We start from the raw sequence: 16,063 nt of genomic DNA on the forward strand, positions 1-16,063 counted from the left end.
ATAGAATACACAACAAACTTTTATTCATGCATTTTATAGAAAATCATTTACACCTGTAAAAATACACTGTTTTGCATTTGTAATGTATCTAAAAAGAAAATGATGAATTAGTCATTTTGACCACTTTGGTAGTTCTAGTGTTAAACTCGCCGGTTAAATGGAGTTCAAGTCTGGCCTTGGAGAATCGGTGTTTCGTAGAGATAAACGAACGAGGTAGAATTGGTTCTTTTGCTTTTGTTGAGATGAAAATCGTGAGTAGTAGTTGATATAATTGGGTATTAGAATTTTTAGCAGTTTGGTAGTTGCTTATTGATCAATTCGCATCGAAAAGTAGAATACTTTGTGGATAATGCTTGCTCTGTATCAGTAAGTTTGGAGCAATTTTATTCAAAAGGGAATTATTGAGAATTTTACGTTTATTCGAAGACTGAATTTTTGGACATTTATAGAAAATTTAAATATGCGTGAAATATTCAAAATGATATTCCGTTTAATAGGCAAAAGAATTTTCTACTCAGGACATATGATCGATCGTACAGGCATCGGTGATTCAGGCAATCTCAGTTGTGATATAAATGGATTGATGTACAGTAGATCTTATATAATATGGTCAACAAATTCGTCCATTATTTCAGATAATTTAGTAAAATATTTTATATTTAAAATAATAAATTGTTATTGATTTGTTAAAGACATGTACTACAAATTACACCACTCTCGCTACATTAAATTAAAGTATGTAAAGTAAAATTCGTAATTATTGGTACATTTGGTTAACAAAGATCTGTTTATATAAATTTTTCGCATTAAATTTTTAATAATCCAACTTGCGAAAAGAAATTAAACCAACCAACGAAAACATTACACCAATAATTATTATTCAATATCTCATTACGAACATTGGCAATTATTATTTACGATAATAACGACAGTCGTCGAGAATAAAAGATAAAGACAATTTGGCCAATGCCAAAGAAAATTACGTGGAACTTGCACGGTCGAAAATACGAAAACGCGTATTACAATAATGTCCGATAGTGTGTTTGGCGAATTTCCTGGCGTCGTAAATTTGTGACAAGCCCCATGACGGCTGGCACAAGGGCGAAGTCGAAGGAGAAACTCGGAGATACGAAAACGCGTTGAACCTAACAATAGCACCGCTCCTATTCTATATTTAGTTAGTTTTTCAAACGTTCCGACGCAGCGGTACACGCGCTCCCGTTGAAATGTTTTAATTTCCGTCACGCGCTCGTGTCTTTCTGTCGCGTTGAAAAGATTCAGACGAAAGAAAGCTTGAAAATAATTCTGAAGCACGTTTGAAACGCGTTTTCATCGGCGATACTTTCGCATTACGGTAGAACATCACAGTAGAGCTACCTTTGAATCGTTATCTCGTCTAACTTCACTTCGTCTATTTATCGCACTTTTCTACCGCGTTATCTTAAAATAATTTATAGAACAGTAAAGTAAAGTATGTATAGAATGTATGGAAACGTTTTCCAAGGACCCAAGTGAATTATAGAGATTTTTTTTGTTCTAAACTGCATGATTCTGTTATGAATCGATTTATTGAAAGTTAAGTATAATACAAAGAAATTAAAAGGAGCTGGAGTAGATGCGGAGTAACTTGATGCAAACGCGAGTAACAATTAATGATAACTGCCTTTAAGGCTAAACTATTTCTTTCGCTATTTACACCGACAGCATCAGCCAAATCGAACGATCGATTTCGTGTACTTGGAAATCCGCTTGATTTTGTGCGTTAATACCTGCAACATGTATTTACAGTTCTGACTCACGTCTGTTTTTCCCGCAATAGAGTAACTTTTTCTTTCGCGCGTCGGGATAAATTCGCTGAAAAATTGTTTTAGGAATTTGTTGACGCACACGTTGTGGCGCAACAGCTCTAATTTGAAATTCGTTGAAAATTAATTCTAAAGAGAATTCTCTTATTTGTCTTGGACTGTGGTACGTATACAAGTCGAATTTATCGACGATTCGAAAGATTCTGAGATAACAAGTCAATTACTTGATAACAGCGAATTTCGTGTTTCTACCCTTAATAAGAATCGCAGACAAACCATCCTTCTTCGCCTCCATCGTGCCACGCTGTTGCTCCGCGTAATTATCAATCATCTGATACATTCGATCCGCAACCTCCAGGTCACATTCGCATTGGAGAACCCATTCTAGAAAGAAGGAGTTCGAATTGTACAATTTCATTACGAAAGTTGCACAAAACTCACGCAATATTGAAAAATACGTAAAATGTTCAAAATGTATTATCCTTTCCCTTTTCAATTGCACCGATGAAAATTTGAATCTTCGGTCAAACAATCTCTATTGGCAATCTCAATAAAACTGTATACTCCTTATAATGTACATTAATTGAAAGAAGCAAAATCTAGAAAATTGATTGACGTTTTATACATTTTTCAACATCATTTGAATTGTGTGCAATTTTCCCATTTTTAAAATATTTTGCTAACGCAGCCTACTTATTACTTACCATTCACGCCATCGTTGTCGAACTTCTTGATCGAACTGCACGTTTTCGAATGACAGTCGCAGCAACATTTCGGTGAGTCGAGATTTATCACCGGATCGAGCTTCCCCATCGTTTTCTTATCGCCGTGCACCATGTTCACCGCGTCTTCCGGCTTGCCCTCGACACAGTTAGGCTGTTCGATTTTACAGGTGACACCGCATGTATTATCTACTCGTTGACATATCGCGCCCGTGGCCTCTTTCGTTACGTAAGAATCGCTGGAATTATTAAACACACCGCGCTGCTGTATCTGCAAACTCCGGCTCGGCTCGTTTCTTACCACCGTTTTTCACCGTCCTCCCTAAATCCCGTCGCTGACATCGAAATTCGCCTATCGAACTGAGACTGTTCCTTCTCCACTGACAAAGTAACTTCGAAATTTTGCTCGCCCTCGTCTGGCTCTATTTTCACAGAGAATCCGCTTTCCGCAAAGTCTTTGGAAACCTTGTCTTCTTCGTTGTTCACTGTATCGAACAGATTCTGCGAAAATTATTGTTTCATATTCATGGAATTATTTGACGATTATTTTTGCTTAGAATTTTTCGTATTAATTTATCACGCGTGACTGATTTTACCGATGCGCGAGCAACTTCCTTCGTTTCATTTATCTTCGTTGCCGATTCTGGAGATTGATTCAACATCGAGACTTCTAAAACAGGGAGAGGCTTGTCCTCTGCCTCGTCTTTTGATTTTACTTTTTGTACAATCATCTGAACCGATAATAATCACCATTATTTTCACATTATTTTGATCATAAAAGTAACGAGTCTCTTTTTTCTTTAATGAACGAATAAATTATATTGATTAATTAATTGATGATGATCCATCACTTAACGAAGTAAAAGTGAGAGTAACAATGCCACAAACTAATCACCGTCACCATTCTCTCATACATTATATTTTCATATTTAATTATTCGATCATCCGGGTCGAAATAAAAGCAATGGAAAACTTGATACAAAGATGGAGGAAGATAAAAATTAAATCAGCACCTCTTTCCCCATTTTATCCTTGATCTTTATGGTGCCCGTGAGATTCAAACGTTTGAGCATATCCGCGACGAACGTCTCGTAAGCCTGCAATCTCTTTGTCAAGACCGCCTGCGCCATTCTTTCGCTTTTCACAGCTGCTTCCTTTAACTCCAAGTCGCGCGCCAAACGACCCACCCTTGCTACTAGCTGTTCATTATGCAACAGCAGAAACTGAATCTGGTAATATCGGAACATTCTATTGGTTAAGTTGAGCTCGAGAAACGAAAATCTGTCGCAAATATCACAGTATGTATTTGTATAATTTTTATCGACATCGAAACTCGAGATGTGATGTTTCAGTGAAATCACATATGTACATACGTAGTTGTAAAGTTAAATGAAAGAAACTAAAAAACAAACGTTTAAAGTGTAGTCATTGCTGAATAATAATACACAAATGTGTTCCAAATAAAATAAGGGTACAAAACACAAAGGGCAAATAAAAGAAACGAAAATTTAAGACACGAGGATTCTGAATAACACGAATATGATCGAATAAAGATTTTAAATAAACGAATCGAAGAAACGAAAGTTTCAGGTATGATCAACCTCTTTCCTATTTTTCGCGAATAGAAATAAGTGAAATGAGAATGATAGGTAAAAGAATTTCAAGGGAAAATAAAAGCGCAGAATATAATCGTTGTCTCACCCTATTTGTTGTAAATGACGCCGATTTCGAGCAGAATCGACACGTTCTGTTACGGTGGTCCGCCAATGACCGACATATTCGATGAGATTGGATATTGTCGAACGATTTACTACATCCAAGCAGTTTCCCCGTGTTGCTTGTCGATGGTGACACGATCAAGGACGAATAACCATCGCTCATGACGCCACACTGGAAAATTGCGTTCGATTCTTAGCAATCGGATGGCCGACTGGAAATTGTGAATTTCCTGCAACGACTTACGTCCACTATATTCGAGTTTCGATCGAGGGGACGAAGATTCGGGGTGACGATGAAACGGAAGTAGGAGCTGGTTCCCAGAATTTCTATTTCTTTGCTTACGTAAACAAATTGATAATCGACGTTCGGTAACGCCTGTTTTCAAACAGAAAAATTTGAAACAGAAGCAGAGAAACCAGACCTGATTGTTAATTATTAGAAAACGTTAGATAGGTTTAGTTTAAATCTAGAATAAATCTGGTTTAAAGGTTAGTAAATTAATACATTAATGATTAAAAATTAAAAATTAAATTAATCATTAAAGCTTGAATAAATTAGTAATTAGAGTGATTAAATTGAAATTAACTAGGACTGAGTTGAAAGTTTGTTATTAAAATTATTCTCGTTGAAATAAGACATGGAAATATTGAAAGGTCAAAATAAGAATAATTCAGAAACTTCTAACTCTAGGAATTGTATCAAACAATAGTTTTGCATACTGCAATTAGTAGACTACGGCTGTTTATGCAAAATTTGAATTTGCACAAATGTTCGTACTCTGCTAAACAAATTCTTGTTTTAATGATATAAAAATTTTAATGTCAACTCGGCTATTACTCGTGTCTAATATTCATATTTAATAACCTCTCGATGAAACGTGTGTAAAAACATGATGCTGCGATTGGACAGATTCGATGTTTTGGGTGATAGGACAACAAACTCGAAGGTAAGATACTGCTGCAGATTGCTCCATCCTCTTGGGAAAATTCCGATCCAGTCACGTGACGATGTGTGAATCTTAAAAATTTGATTATCGTCAGAACGTGCGACGCAGCAAGATATTAACTGCCGCGCGAAGGAAAAAGACCGAGAAGACTTCACTCACTCTGTCTCGTATTATGTAATGCACAACTATATCCTCGTCGATGCTGTACTTTGTCTTTAATTTGTCAAACTTGACTTCATTGGCATACTGACAGTGAAACGTGCCACGTGCACAGCAATACATTTTCATAAATATTTATGACACGAAAGATACGTCCAAAGAATAGATCAACAAATCGCATTGCAAACAGTTGAATTCAAAAGTATATTCATTACTTTGTGCGAGCTGATCGAACCACCATTGAGATAGGTAATTAAGAAACAAAAGAATCGTGGATCGATGATAAAATTAATGGTAAATGTAAATACTGTTTGACGATAGAAATAGGTTTCATATCTTTTATCGTGATAGATATAGGATAAAAGAATTCCTTATCACTTTCGTGTCACAATCTACCACATCGATTTAGTCAGGTTTTGCACTACAGCGCCACTAGTAACGAGAATTAAAAGCAGAAATTATGAATAATGTCATTGACTAAACATAGAATTGACTTGTTAGTCAATGCTAGAACATTCAATTTCTAGTTCTAGTCTTCGTATCCCATGTTTTGGGGATCGCTTGAATCTCTTACTATTTTCGTGTCACATTCTATCATATCGATTTAGTCTGGTTTTTTACAGCAGCGCTACTAGTGATAGGAATTAACATCAAAATATGAATAATGTTACATCTGCACCGAAAATTATTTTTTGAACTGAACATGAACGCTCTTTCTACGATGAGCATTGAAAATGACAAAAAAGTGGTAACAGGAGTCTCAATTCTGATACTATGCAATAAAGATGCATTGAGTGTATCTATAGGATGAGAATGAATTAACTTATTACATATAAATTATTCGATGAATGCAATCTCTTGTGTTGTTAATTATAAATAAACAGTATACATTGACACTGAAACATATTTACACTTGAAATTCATTCCTTTATCCAAATAATTTACATCGCCGAGTAATACGCAAATTAAACATGTACATAAAATATGCCATCAAAAATAAATGTCATAAATTTAAACACATTTGTAATAATCTGCATCGACGGTGTTCAATTACGCGGATATTATAATGAAATCAAGAACTGTTATTAACTGCAACGGATATTAATCTTTAAAACAGCGGATGAAATTTCATCTCAAGGGATCTTTGTTTTATAAACAAATTGCGACGATATTAAACAATTCTCCAATTGTACAGTGAAACGTTTAATTCCACTCGCGTTTAATTTTATCTTGTCATCGATTTTCGTCCAACAGTAAAACCAGTAATGGAAAAGCCTAACTGACAAACGTTCGTTTCGACCCGTACAGCTGCTACGACAAAAGCGAGAATGAATCGAAAACGAATTCCATCCACGTTCGAATTAGTGTAACGCTGTTGTACGATAACTCAACGAGGGGTTGAACAGGGGACGTTCAATAAATGAAACGTTCGAATACTGCCGCCACGCAGGTAGCTCGACGCGCATGTGCGACACTTACCACGCCGCGCTCCCATTGGCCGAAGCGCGAGTCGTCTCGCTGGAGCGGACGCGCGCTCAGGTGCCGTACTGATCGCCTCGATGACAAGGCCGCCAGTTACTGTTCGTGCACGAATGCGACGAAATACTCGAGCGTCTTGGCGGGTTTTCGCTCGGAGCTGCGCTCACGAGACCAGCTCGACACGGAAACGGAGGTGACGTTTCCACGAAGAGGAGAGAGAGTAAACGTTGTGACACGAGACGATCGGCAATCGTCGAGGAGAGCTCGCGTACGACACGAAGCAAGTGGCAGAGAGGTGAACCAGCACCAGAGCACCAAAGGCTGCATTTTAGTCGAGCTTTGGCCGCGCTGATAGGCGGACGATACGTAGGTGAGTGAGCTGTAAACGATGCGTCGGCGCGACTAAGCACGCGGTTCCTCCATCTCGCTTTCTCCCGTGTCCGCGTCACGTTCACGGAATTTCAATGAAAAATCCCCCGTGCCACCTCGCGTCACGCGTTCACAAACACGATCCGTACGCGTCTCAATGAGGTGCTCAGGTACACCTTGCTCCTTCCGAATAATTGATCTGCCTCTCTCCGTTTTCCTATATTACATCAGGTTATGTGGCATCGCGTGTATATTTTATTACATATAGGTCGCGTAAATTTGCCCGAAAATTCACGGCTAGGAGACTGCGTGACACTCTCACGCTGACAGAAATTCGATTATCAGAGGCGCGCTGCTCGAGAACACGGATCGTTATCGATGCTACCCTTTCCTGGACAGAATTCCAAATACGCGTGTCCTTTCCGTCCCTGGGTCCCGGCTACCCAGACCCATTCTCGACGTGACAAATTCTTCCAATTTCCTTGCCTCCCAATCATTTACAGCAATTTTGGCTTTTTGCCTTCGTTTTGGTGGAAACCAACCACGCAGCACAGGTCGTCCATACGTTCGAGATTTCATAGGTTGCGGTGTTGGAAAATGATTACACGAAAGGTGATCGAAGCCCAGACGAAGGAAAGGTCGATTTTTTCGAGTGTTCTATAAATTTTAGTGTCTGTTAACTGTCTCTTTCTCTCTCTCTCTCTCTCTCTCTCTCGTGCCCTGTCGTGTGACACTTTTTCCATTGATTTTGGCCGACGTCGCTGGTCGCGACAGAGGACTGACTCGCGATATTGAGGAGTGACGAGGATCGGAATGACCGTGTTTTTCAGTTGTCTTCCCATCGACTTCCTAAACGTGCATAGAGGAAGACCCTCGGCTCGCGACCTTGATCGCACAGTTGGTATAGCGGTGTACTCGAGCCGCGCGCGTCGATAATTCCTGTCGTGCATTCTCCGTCTCGTATTCGCTGTCTTCGCGCCAATCCGCTCCTTCCCCTCTCAGCTGTGTGTCCCGATCCCTGTTTACAACGTGATCCTTCGCGATCCTTCAGCGTAAACGTATTCATCAACCGATCTGTCCGAACGCGAAAGAACGTTTACCGACAGGCGTCAGCTGATTCCGTTAGAACGAACTGGGTTAAGATAGGTCGAATCAGGGAATTTTCGGGAAATTTTCGTTCGACTAACATCGTAATACCGAATAATTCCTCGATTTTTGATAGTTGTTGATTTCTGCGTAATAAGTCGAATCACACTGCAAGAGTATTTTATTAATATTTATGCGTAATCGAATGCTTTCAATGCATCGAAATGGTCCGGGGGAAAAAAACTAGAGTGAGTAAGCACGGTATAAATAGGTGATTTGCCAGAGAATAATTTAATATCACGAGTGAATTTGTTTCTGATCGAATGGAAGATTGCGACTCTCGTTATCTAACGATTAGAATTTTACTACGACTCGCAGTTGGATTGGTGGTTGGGAATATTTTTAAAGGAAAAGTCTGTTTTGTTCTAGAAATTGAAAGATTGAATTGCACTGGAAGTGTTTGACGAATTCGTCATATCAGATATGGAATAATAAAAGATTATGGATTCAAATAGGTGGTTTTGAGAGGTAATTGTCTTCTGTTAAATTGGAAAATTCGAAAATTTTGCTCCGATTTAATAAACTAAATCGCGTAGGTCGAAAATATTTGGTTGAAAAATTCGTTTTGTTGAAAGCGCGTCGATTCCCATTGATTTCCGGCCAACCGAAACTTGCTGCCATAGAATCGTAGAATTTTATAGAATTTCCTCCGAAACTGTTGTCCTCGAAAATTCTACGGTTATAACGAAACAAACCTGCATCTGACCCCCATGCATTGAACACTTCCGGTTCCGAACAAACGGTGGTTATTTATTAAAATTGACGCTACATCTTGAAATATTTATTCGAACATCTTCGATTACTCCTCTCTATCTCATCAATTTTTCACTTCTTCAGTTTGAATTCTATTACAACTCGAATGATAAATAAAAGATAAACGTGAGTGAGACGGTTTCGTAGAAGTATAAAAAGCACATTAGAATAACAAATGTTTGTGAAAAAAAAATGCATTATAGAGTCAAAGAAATTTATATAAAGAACAGTTTATCGTAGTGTTTTGAACGTTTTAGTTTATTCGAGGTTCAAAGTATTACAAACTTTAGGAAAAAGAAAGATGATGTAAATCCTTGAACGTCAAAAATATAGTTTCGTACTAATGGATTGAGTGAAAAGACGAAATTAATTCTTAATCTTGGAAACTAAATTATTTTGAAGTTGAAGCTTAAAGTACTTTGAGTATTAAGTAACTTTATAGTTTAAAGACTGAATTACTTTCAGTTTAAGGGCGAAGTATTTTCAATTTTACATTCCTTGTCGTTTCAGCTTCGGATAATTAATATCTTGAACGAAAAAGTTTTCTCAGCGTAGGACAAATTGTTCTCAGAATGAAGAATAGCCTCGAAAAGGAAATTTTCATTAATAATTTTTATAAACTAAACAGAATATACATATATATATCGTCAAAAAATTAACTAGTATCATCGAGATACATGATCGTACAATTCGAATATCTCTCAAATTTTGAAACATTTTATCTCACAAACATACGTGGAAAACTGCAAGCGAAAACTTGGAAGGATCAGATGCTAGATCATCCCACGCGATAGAAACGAAAGAATGGAACGTAGAAATAACTCTAATCAGGCCAAATAGTTGCACATTTTGCCTAAGGTAAACTTCGAGGTCTCTCTCTTGTTCCATTTCAAAAGTTCGACGGACTATATTAACGTTTTCAGAAAGTCTTACAATGGAGCCTGGCAAAGAGTATCCGCCATTGTACGCCGTATGAATTGAACAAAGGCGACGTTGCAGTGGTAATAGTCTCTAATATACCCGAAGCTTGTAGAAACATTGTCATTAAAGCCAGCTAGATATACCACTCGATCGACGAATTTGAGGAAAATGAAAAAGAAGCAGAAAAAGAACCTCGTTACTTAATCTCGATCGTGAAATCTTTAGGATCTCAGTTAAATTTTTATTTATTTTCTTCGATTGGAAGAAGAACTTTAAATATATATCGGAATATATTTGAAACACGTTGGTAATTACCTACATTTGACAGAGAAATATTTCCAATATCTCTCTTTCTCTTATCGCTTACGCTTGACTGCGTTCGATATTTAAGATTCTAAACTTCAGGTATTCCATATAATATCTTACAATTTCATAATTCTGTAATTTCGACAATTTTATGATTCAGTAATTCCAGTACTCGATAATTCCATAATTCTATGAATTCGTAATCCGATGATTCTCTAATTCTACAATCACAACTTCCACATCTCTTTCAGACGATCTCCGATCTCTAATCACAGCGGCGTGCCTTAAAATTTCACTTATTCGACGATCGAACAGCTTTCTCGTTGTATATTCTCGCGTCACACGATGTGAAGATCTTTCATTATCATATTAAATTTTTCTTCGCGTATCCATTGAACGATGTAACAAGTTCCATTTTTCTCTCTTTCTCCGCTTTTTTTCTTTTTTCTTTTAATAGTCTTTTTACGGTTCAGAATGATAACCAATCGAACGTAGTCACGTCACCCGGTTTGATAATCCGATCGCTGAATCACCTCTGTCATAAATCGACTGATAATGGGATCGAGCGCGAAGTAGTTAAAAAGCATGGACGTGTATCGCGAGGCACGATATCCGAGAGTCAATTGGGACACAATGAACGATAATCCGAGCATGACATGGCGCAGATCGAACCATTCAATTACACGGTTCCACTGAGCCGGTTCCCGATTTAGGATGTTCACGTAAATTATTCCGACGTCGTTACGGACCTTGGGCTTTTAGCCGCGTAACCAAGATAAAAAGTTGTAAAATCGGACTTGACCAACTATGTTCTTAGTTATTCTTATCGGTAGGAAGCCATTCAACGCCGGCGCGTCACGTTTTGCAAGTTACGCGAGAGAAATCGTGTAATTCGATCAACGAAAATTCATTTTTCCTCGAGTCTCGGATGGAAGTTTAATGATTTTTATTTTCTTCGTAATTCAAAACGGTACAGCATGTGACGTGTATGAAAGGAAAAATGGTACAAGCAATGGAAGAAAACTGTGGATGTGAAGTTAACGTCCTAAAAATTTTTACGCTTGATCCACACTTAATGTGTGTAACACATTACTTAGTATTTTTATGTAATTCATATTCGATTCTTTCGAAGCATAACTGTCAGCAGAGTCTACTTTATTTTTAATTCATCTGTAGAAAAGATGAAGCATAAAATTTATGACATACTCGTCGTACGTGTATGTTAAACTTTGATCGAAAAATCCATGTTTCCAAACCAACTCTGAAACATCACTTGCAGTTTGTTCGAAGATTCATAATCATATTGTTCGAATAAACATTTTTGGAATATGTGTAACTTCTCTCGTATATATTACACAAGGTGAAAAATTGTAATTGTCAGTTGCAAAATGACAAGTTTCACCGATAACTAAATTATTTCAACAAATACGAATCGTATTCGTCGCGTATCTTTCTATAAAACGGACGAAAGTGTTGCACGTTGTTTCGCTAAAAATTATTATTATCGAAATTTATTGAAAGTTTCATAACTTCGCTTCGTAGACGAGCATAAAGGCGCGTCGTGAGTTTCCTGCGGTATTTATGGTAATGGAATAATATTTAGAAGAGTCACAGTGTAATAAGTATACAAAGTACGTGCCAGCGAAAGCTTGCCTTTGGTTCTCGAACGAAAGTCTGGTTGAGTTCACGGTAATTCGAAGGGAACGAACCTTCTTTCTACATGTCGCGTAGGATTATATTCAACTTCGTAGCAGAGAACTCCCTAATTTCACGACGCCTCGTGAATAAATTAAATCCTGTGTCTCGCGAGCTGTCTGTTCGAACAGAAGCTACGGAATTCTTCTTCAAAGAAGAATTCCTAAACAAATTGAACCTATTTGCCGCCTATCTCTTCGTTGCACGACCTTGCCCCGAGCGTTTCCGATTTGAAACTTCGCGAATTCGCAGATTTCCCGACAGAACTGTCAAAACTTTTAACTCGAACGAACATCTCGCTGAGATCTCTGAATCTTGGATTTTTAATCCATAAAGTGGACACTGTAAAGGGATTGGAAAATGTTCTATGGAAAGTTGTACGTAATTTTATTTTTCTAGGAAATTATATTACAAAATCGTGTACGTACATTTTATCAATCATTTTAAGGGTGATGACAGCATCAAATGATAGATTCCGAAGTTTCAAAAGGACGGTGTAATACAATTAAATGCACAATAATGTAACAATAATAATGATTTTATATGTGATGATCTTTTTAATTGGCTTATGCCATGAAGTTGAATACATTTTGTTGCTATTGAACGATTGTCCTTCAAAAATCAATATCAATCAAAACTGTATCAGTTATAACATCATTCTATCTATTATATTAATAGCAACGAAATGAAATTTCTGCGATCGTCATATGATATGAATGATATGATACGTGAGAATCATCGTGACGTATTAATATATCACGGCTAAATATTCAGTTAGTAAATGAAATGAACTGGCCAAATATCAGGCCGAAATTACTGGTCTCAATTGAAAATTAACTATCACCTAGAAAAGATCTCGATTAAAAAAGTGTTACGAAACACTCCTTCAAATTATCTGAATAATCTCCAAATTTTTCCCTAGAACCTCGTATTCTTCGCCTAGCTCGTTAATTAATTTAACTCTTAAAGATAATTTACTAATATAATACTTAATATATAACACCTAAATAGATAATTTCACTCGCACGACACGCGAATTCCCGCGAGAGGTAACGTTTGTTATCGAAGGGAAGCTCGCCCGTTCTCCAAAGAGTTGATCGCCCGATTGGATAAGCGTATTTCCACGCTGCGATAATTAAGGGCTCGCGTTGAAACGAGCGAAACCGGTAGCAAACTAAAATTGTCCGCGGTACGTTCTCAAGATGCTGTTGGGTTACCATTTACAACGAGGCGATCTATCGCGATACAGGGGTCACGCGCTGATAATCTGGGTCACGAATTTCCGTCGAAGGATCACGCTTTACACCGCCTTTACATCGGTCCTCTTTATTATCAGTCGGCTCCACCCGATAGTTATACCGATATATACGCATCGTGGTTCGACGTGGCATTAATTAACGAATTTCACCGTTTCACCGTGTTGCTTTCGACAGTGTACACGATATACATACATATGAAATACTATGTACATTCGTGGCAACAAAATGTACATAGTTATTCGAGTATTGGTGTTTGAACGTCGAAGGAACTGATGGCAACTTGCAATAGTGTAATTAACTGTTTGAGGTGTTGAGGTTTGATTCTGAAGGAACTTTGTCCGAATGTACATATGTATGAAAATAATATGTACATATGTGGAAAATTGTGTGGACAATTCCAGTTTGATTTCTGTGAAGATTTCGAGACTTGCATCTTTGTCTTTTTGTTTGGAATTTCGTAAAATTGTTTTAGTGAAGGTAAAATAGTTTTATTGGAGGTTAAAAGTGAACTTTTTTTTTCAAATCGGAATCCTATGTTAACACGCTATGACGATTTTAAAAGAGAATTCAGAAATATCGAGTATCAGTTACAGTGTATCGAATTTGTTTCTAAAATATTTAGTATAGAAACCATTGTTACATATTATGCAAAGCAAATTGAGTATAAACACTTCCAACATATCCAATTCCTGCAAACTTAATCTTCATTATCGTTGAAATACCTCTTTAAAACATCGATTTTTCGGTATAATTCTCGGAATAATCTTCACAATATAAATACTGATTCAGAAAAATTCACCAATTCGTTATCTAATACCTCAATACAATATCTTCAACATATTCAACTCTACTTCGTAACCTAATCTTGTATTACATTATATTTAACAGAAACTCCTGGTGAAAGGACGTACTAATTAACAGGACAATCCTTCTAGTATTACTTCTAGTAAAAAAATTCACCAGACACCTAATACGCCAGTGCGACGCAACGTTTTCAAACTTGTTCATGGAAAAAAAAAAAAAAAAAAAACGAAAAACCCAATTCGAACACTGACGACATGTCCGCGTCTCCTCTAGTTTTACATCCTGTAAGGCTATCAAATGCCCTAAATGGTTAAACGATCCAGCTGTTGAAAACTACATGACCATAAGTCAGCCAAAGAAGAACGATTTCTCGATCGTTGCCACACGATCGGGCATCTTCGCGTCTTTGTCAATTCGCATGCCGCAGTCGCGTTTCGTTTCTTTCGGTCGCGTTTCCTTCCATTCGTGGCTCGCGTGTCGCTCTCGGATATCCGTCGCGTCGGATTCCACGACGGAAGCGTGCACCGATTTCCACCCTCCTCCTGGCCATTAGTTATTTAAGCGGACCCAGTATCTATCGAATGCAACGAACGAAGGTATACGGAAGCGTTGCTGAAGGCGCGTTCGATTCCCTCCCCCTCCCGTTGCGCTCGGTCATGATTTCGTAATTCAGGTCACGCGCACCTCTTTCTTCCTCTCTTCATTCTCGTCGGGTCCGTTATTATACGCAACTATCGGGCATTGTTCGAAGTATGGTACGCTACTGCCTGACCTCCATAATTAAACTCTCCAATTTGATGGCAATTTTATTAAGTTCTTTCTTTTTTTTTTCCTTTCTTTCTTTTTCTTGATATCGCAGTAAAATATTCAAAATATTTCTGTCCTTCGAGCAGAGTCGGAGAATTTTGGAAATAAATTCATTTGTTTCAACTGCGTTTATGTTTGTGTTTGACCATTGTGCATATTCTCTTGGAGTTAGATTCGCGAATGTAAGAATGTCAGCCGCACGTAATTTCTTCACGGGTCTCTTGTGCCCTCTTCCGTTTCAGCGCACGTTTCAAATTCGTTTCGTTAATTGGTTTCATCATTCCAGACCTGTAGCTAGAACCTGAACACTAAACAGAAATGTCTGTCGTTTGCCGAGGGGAACCTTTGCTTAAATTAAATTCACCGTGAGTGAATTCACGCTCGCGAGAATGGCAGAAGGAAAATGACGAAACGTCCAATTTCCTCGGATGTCTCGAAAACGGCAAATAGAACTTCCCGTGGACATCGCGTGGATATGGCGCGAGAATCGACACTGTCACCGGCGAGTGGATCGATATCTCTTGATGCCAAATTCACCAGGGAGCAGGATTTTCGCGAGAATTCGAGAAATTTTCGGGACAAATGGGATAATTCGGCTCGTTACGACGCGACGATAGAATAATAGGGTCCAGTTAAATTTTTCTCGTGCTCCGCTGGTGTCTGGAAATGGCGTTTTTAACGTGAGAATCGTTATTGGTGATAAGGAACAGAGAGTAGAAGAGAAGTATCTGCACGTATGTTGATTCATAATCTCTTTTAGTTTAAATTGAAATTGAGTGGCCCAGGGCACTGGGGTGCAGCACCGACATATAAATTGTATTTATCGAAAGGAGAAGAAAAATAGATACCCTGAAGAACACTATTGGGGCACTATTTTCTTTTCTATATTATTTCTTTTTTCGTTGAAACGAAATTTTTCCGAGGAATACAAATGTTCTGATTACAAGTTTCATTTTTACGATACGTGGACGTACGTTGGTATCAGATAAAACGAATAAAAAAATTGACGAGACTAACTTGCAGTTAAGTCACTTATTTCTTTCGAAATCCCAGCGGAAGCTAGGATTAAATTGTTACGCTCTCGATGGCGGAATTTTTATTGCATGGGTATGGCATGGTATAAATGAATATTACAACAACTTCGCCGCGTAATGTAGATAATGTTTCAAAAAA

General features: G+C 37.8%; 2 protein-coding genes across 3 annotated transcripts in view; one reads left to right on the forward strand and one right to left on the reverse strand.

The window, feature by feature from the left end:
• Positions 1-1,683: 1,683 nt before the first annotated feature.
• LOC122533929 (tax1-binding protein 1 homolog) lies at positions 1,684-5,678 on the reverse strand. 2 transcript variants are annotated; one of them, XM_043664099.1, is made up of 10 exons: positions 5,352-5,678; positions 5,111-5,263; positions 4,490-4,621; positions 4,229-4,417; positions 3,541-3,756; positions 3,124-3,258; positions 2,829-3,028; positions 2,510-2,766; positions 2,030-2,189; positions 1,684-1,769 (listed from the first exon to the last, which is right to left on the reverse strand). In XM_043664099.1, the coding sequence occupies exons 1-10, from the start codon at positions 5,478-5,480 to the stop codon at positions 1,763-1,765; spliced, it is 1,578 nt and encodes a 525-aa protein (XP_043520034.1). In that variant the 5' UTR covers positions 5,481-5,678; the 3' UTR covers positions 1,684-1,762. The 2 variants fall into 2 exon arrangements, with proteins under 2 accessions (XP_043520034.1, XP_043520035.1); XM_043664100.1 differs by lacking the exon at positions 1,684-1,769 and having other exon boundaries at positions 1,911-2,189.
• Positions 5,679-6,898: 1,220 nt separating this feature from the next.
• LOC122533930 (protein GDAP2 homolog) overlaps positions 6,899-16,063 on the forward strand; it is a 76,692-nt gene continuing 67,527 nt past the window's right edge. Inside the window, exon 1 of the mRNA XM_043664101.1 lies at positions 6,899-7,200. The gene's annotated coding sequence lies outside the window, so the exon portion shown is untranslated. The remainder of the gene's footprint in view (positions 7,201-16,063) is intronic.

This window comes from Frieseomelitta varia, unplaced genomic scaffold (assembly GCF_011392965.1).
Source record: "Frieseomelitta varia isolate USP_RPSP 00005682 unplaced genomic scaffold, Fvar_1.2 scaffold_562, whole genome shotgun sequence".
NCBI classification, from domain to species: domain Eukaryota; kingdom Metazoa; phylum Arthropoda; class Insecta; order Hymenoptera; family Apidae; genus Frieseomelitta; species Frieseomelitta varia.

Coding starts and splice junctions, on each gene's coding strand:
- LOC122533929 (XM_043664099.1), bottom strand. CDS start 5,480: ATGAAAATGTATTGCTGTGCACGTGGCACGTTTCACTGTCAGTATGCC. Junction 3,757..4,228: donor CGTCATTTACAACAAATAGG/GTGAGACAACGA, acceptor CGATATTACCAG/ATTCAGTTTCTGCTGTTGCA. Junction 3,029..3,123: donor AGGAAGTTGCTCGCGCATCG/GTAAAATCAGTC, acceptor TAATTTTCGCAG/AATCTGTTCGATACAGTGAA.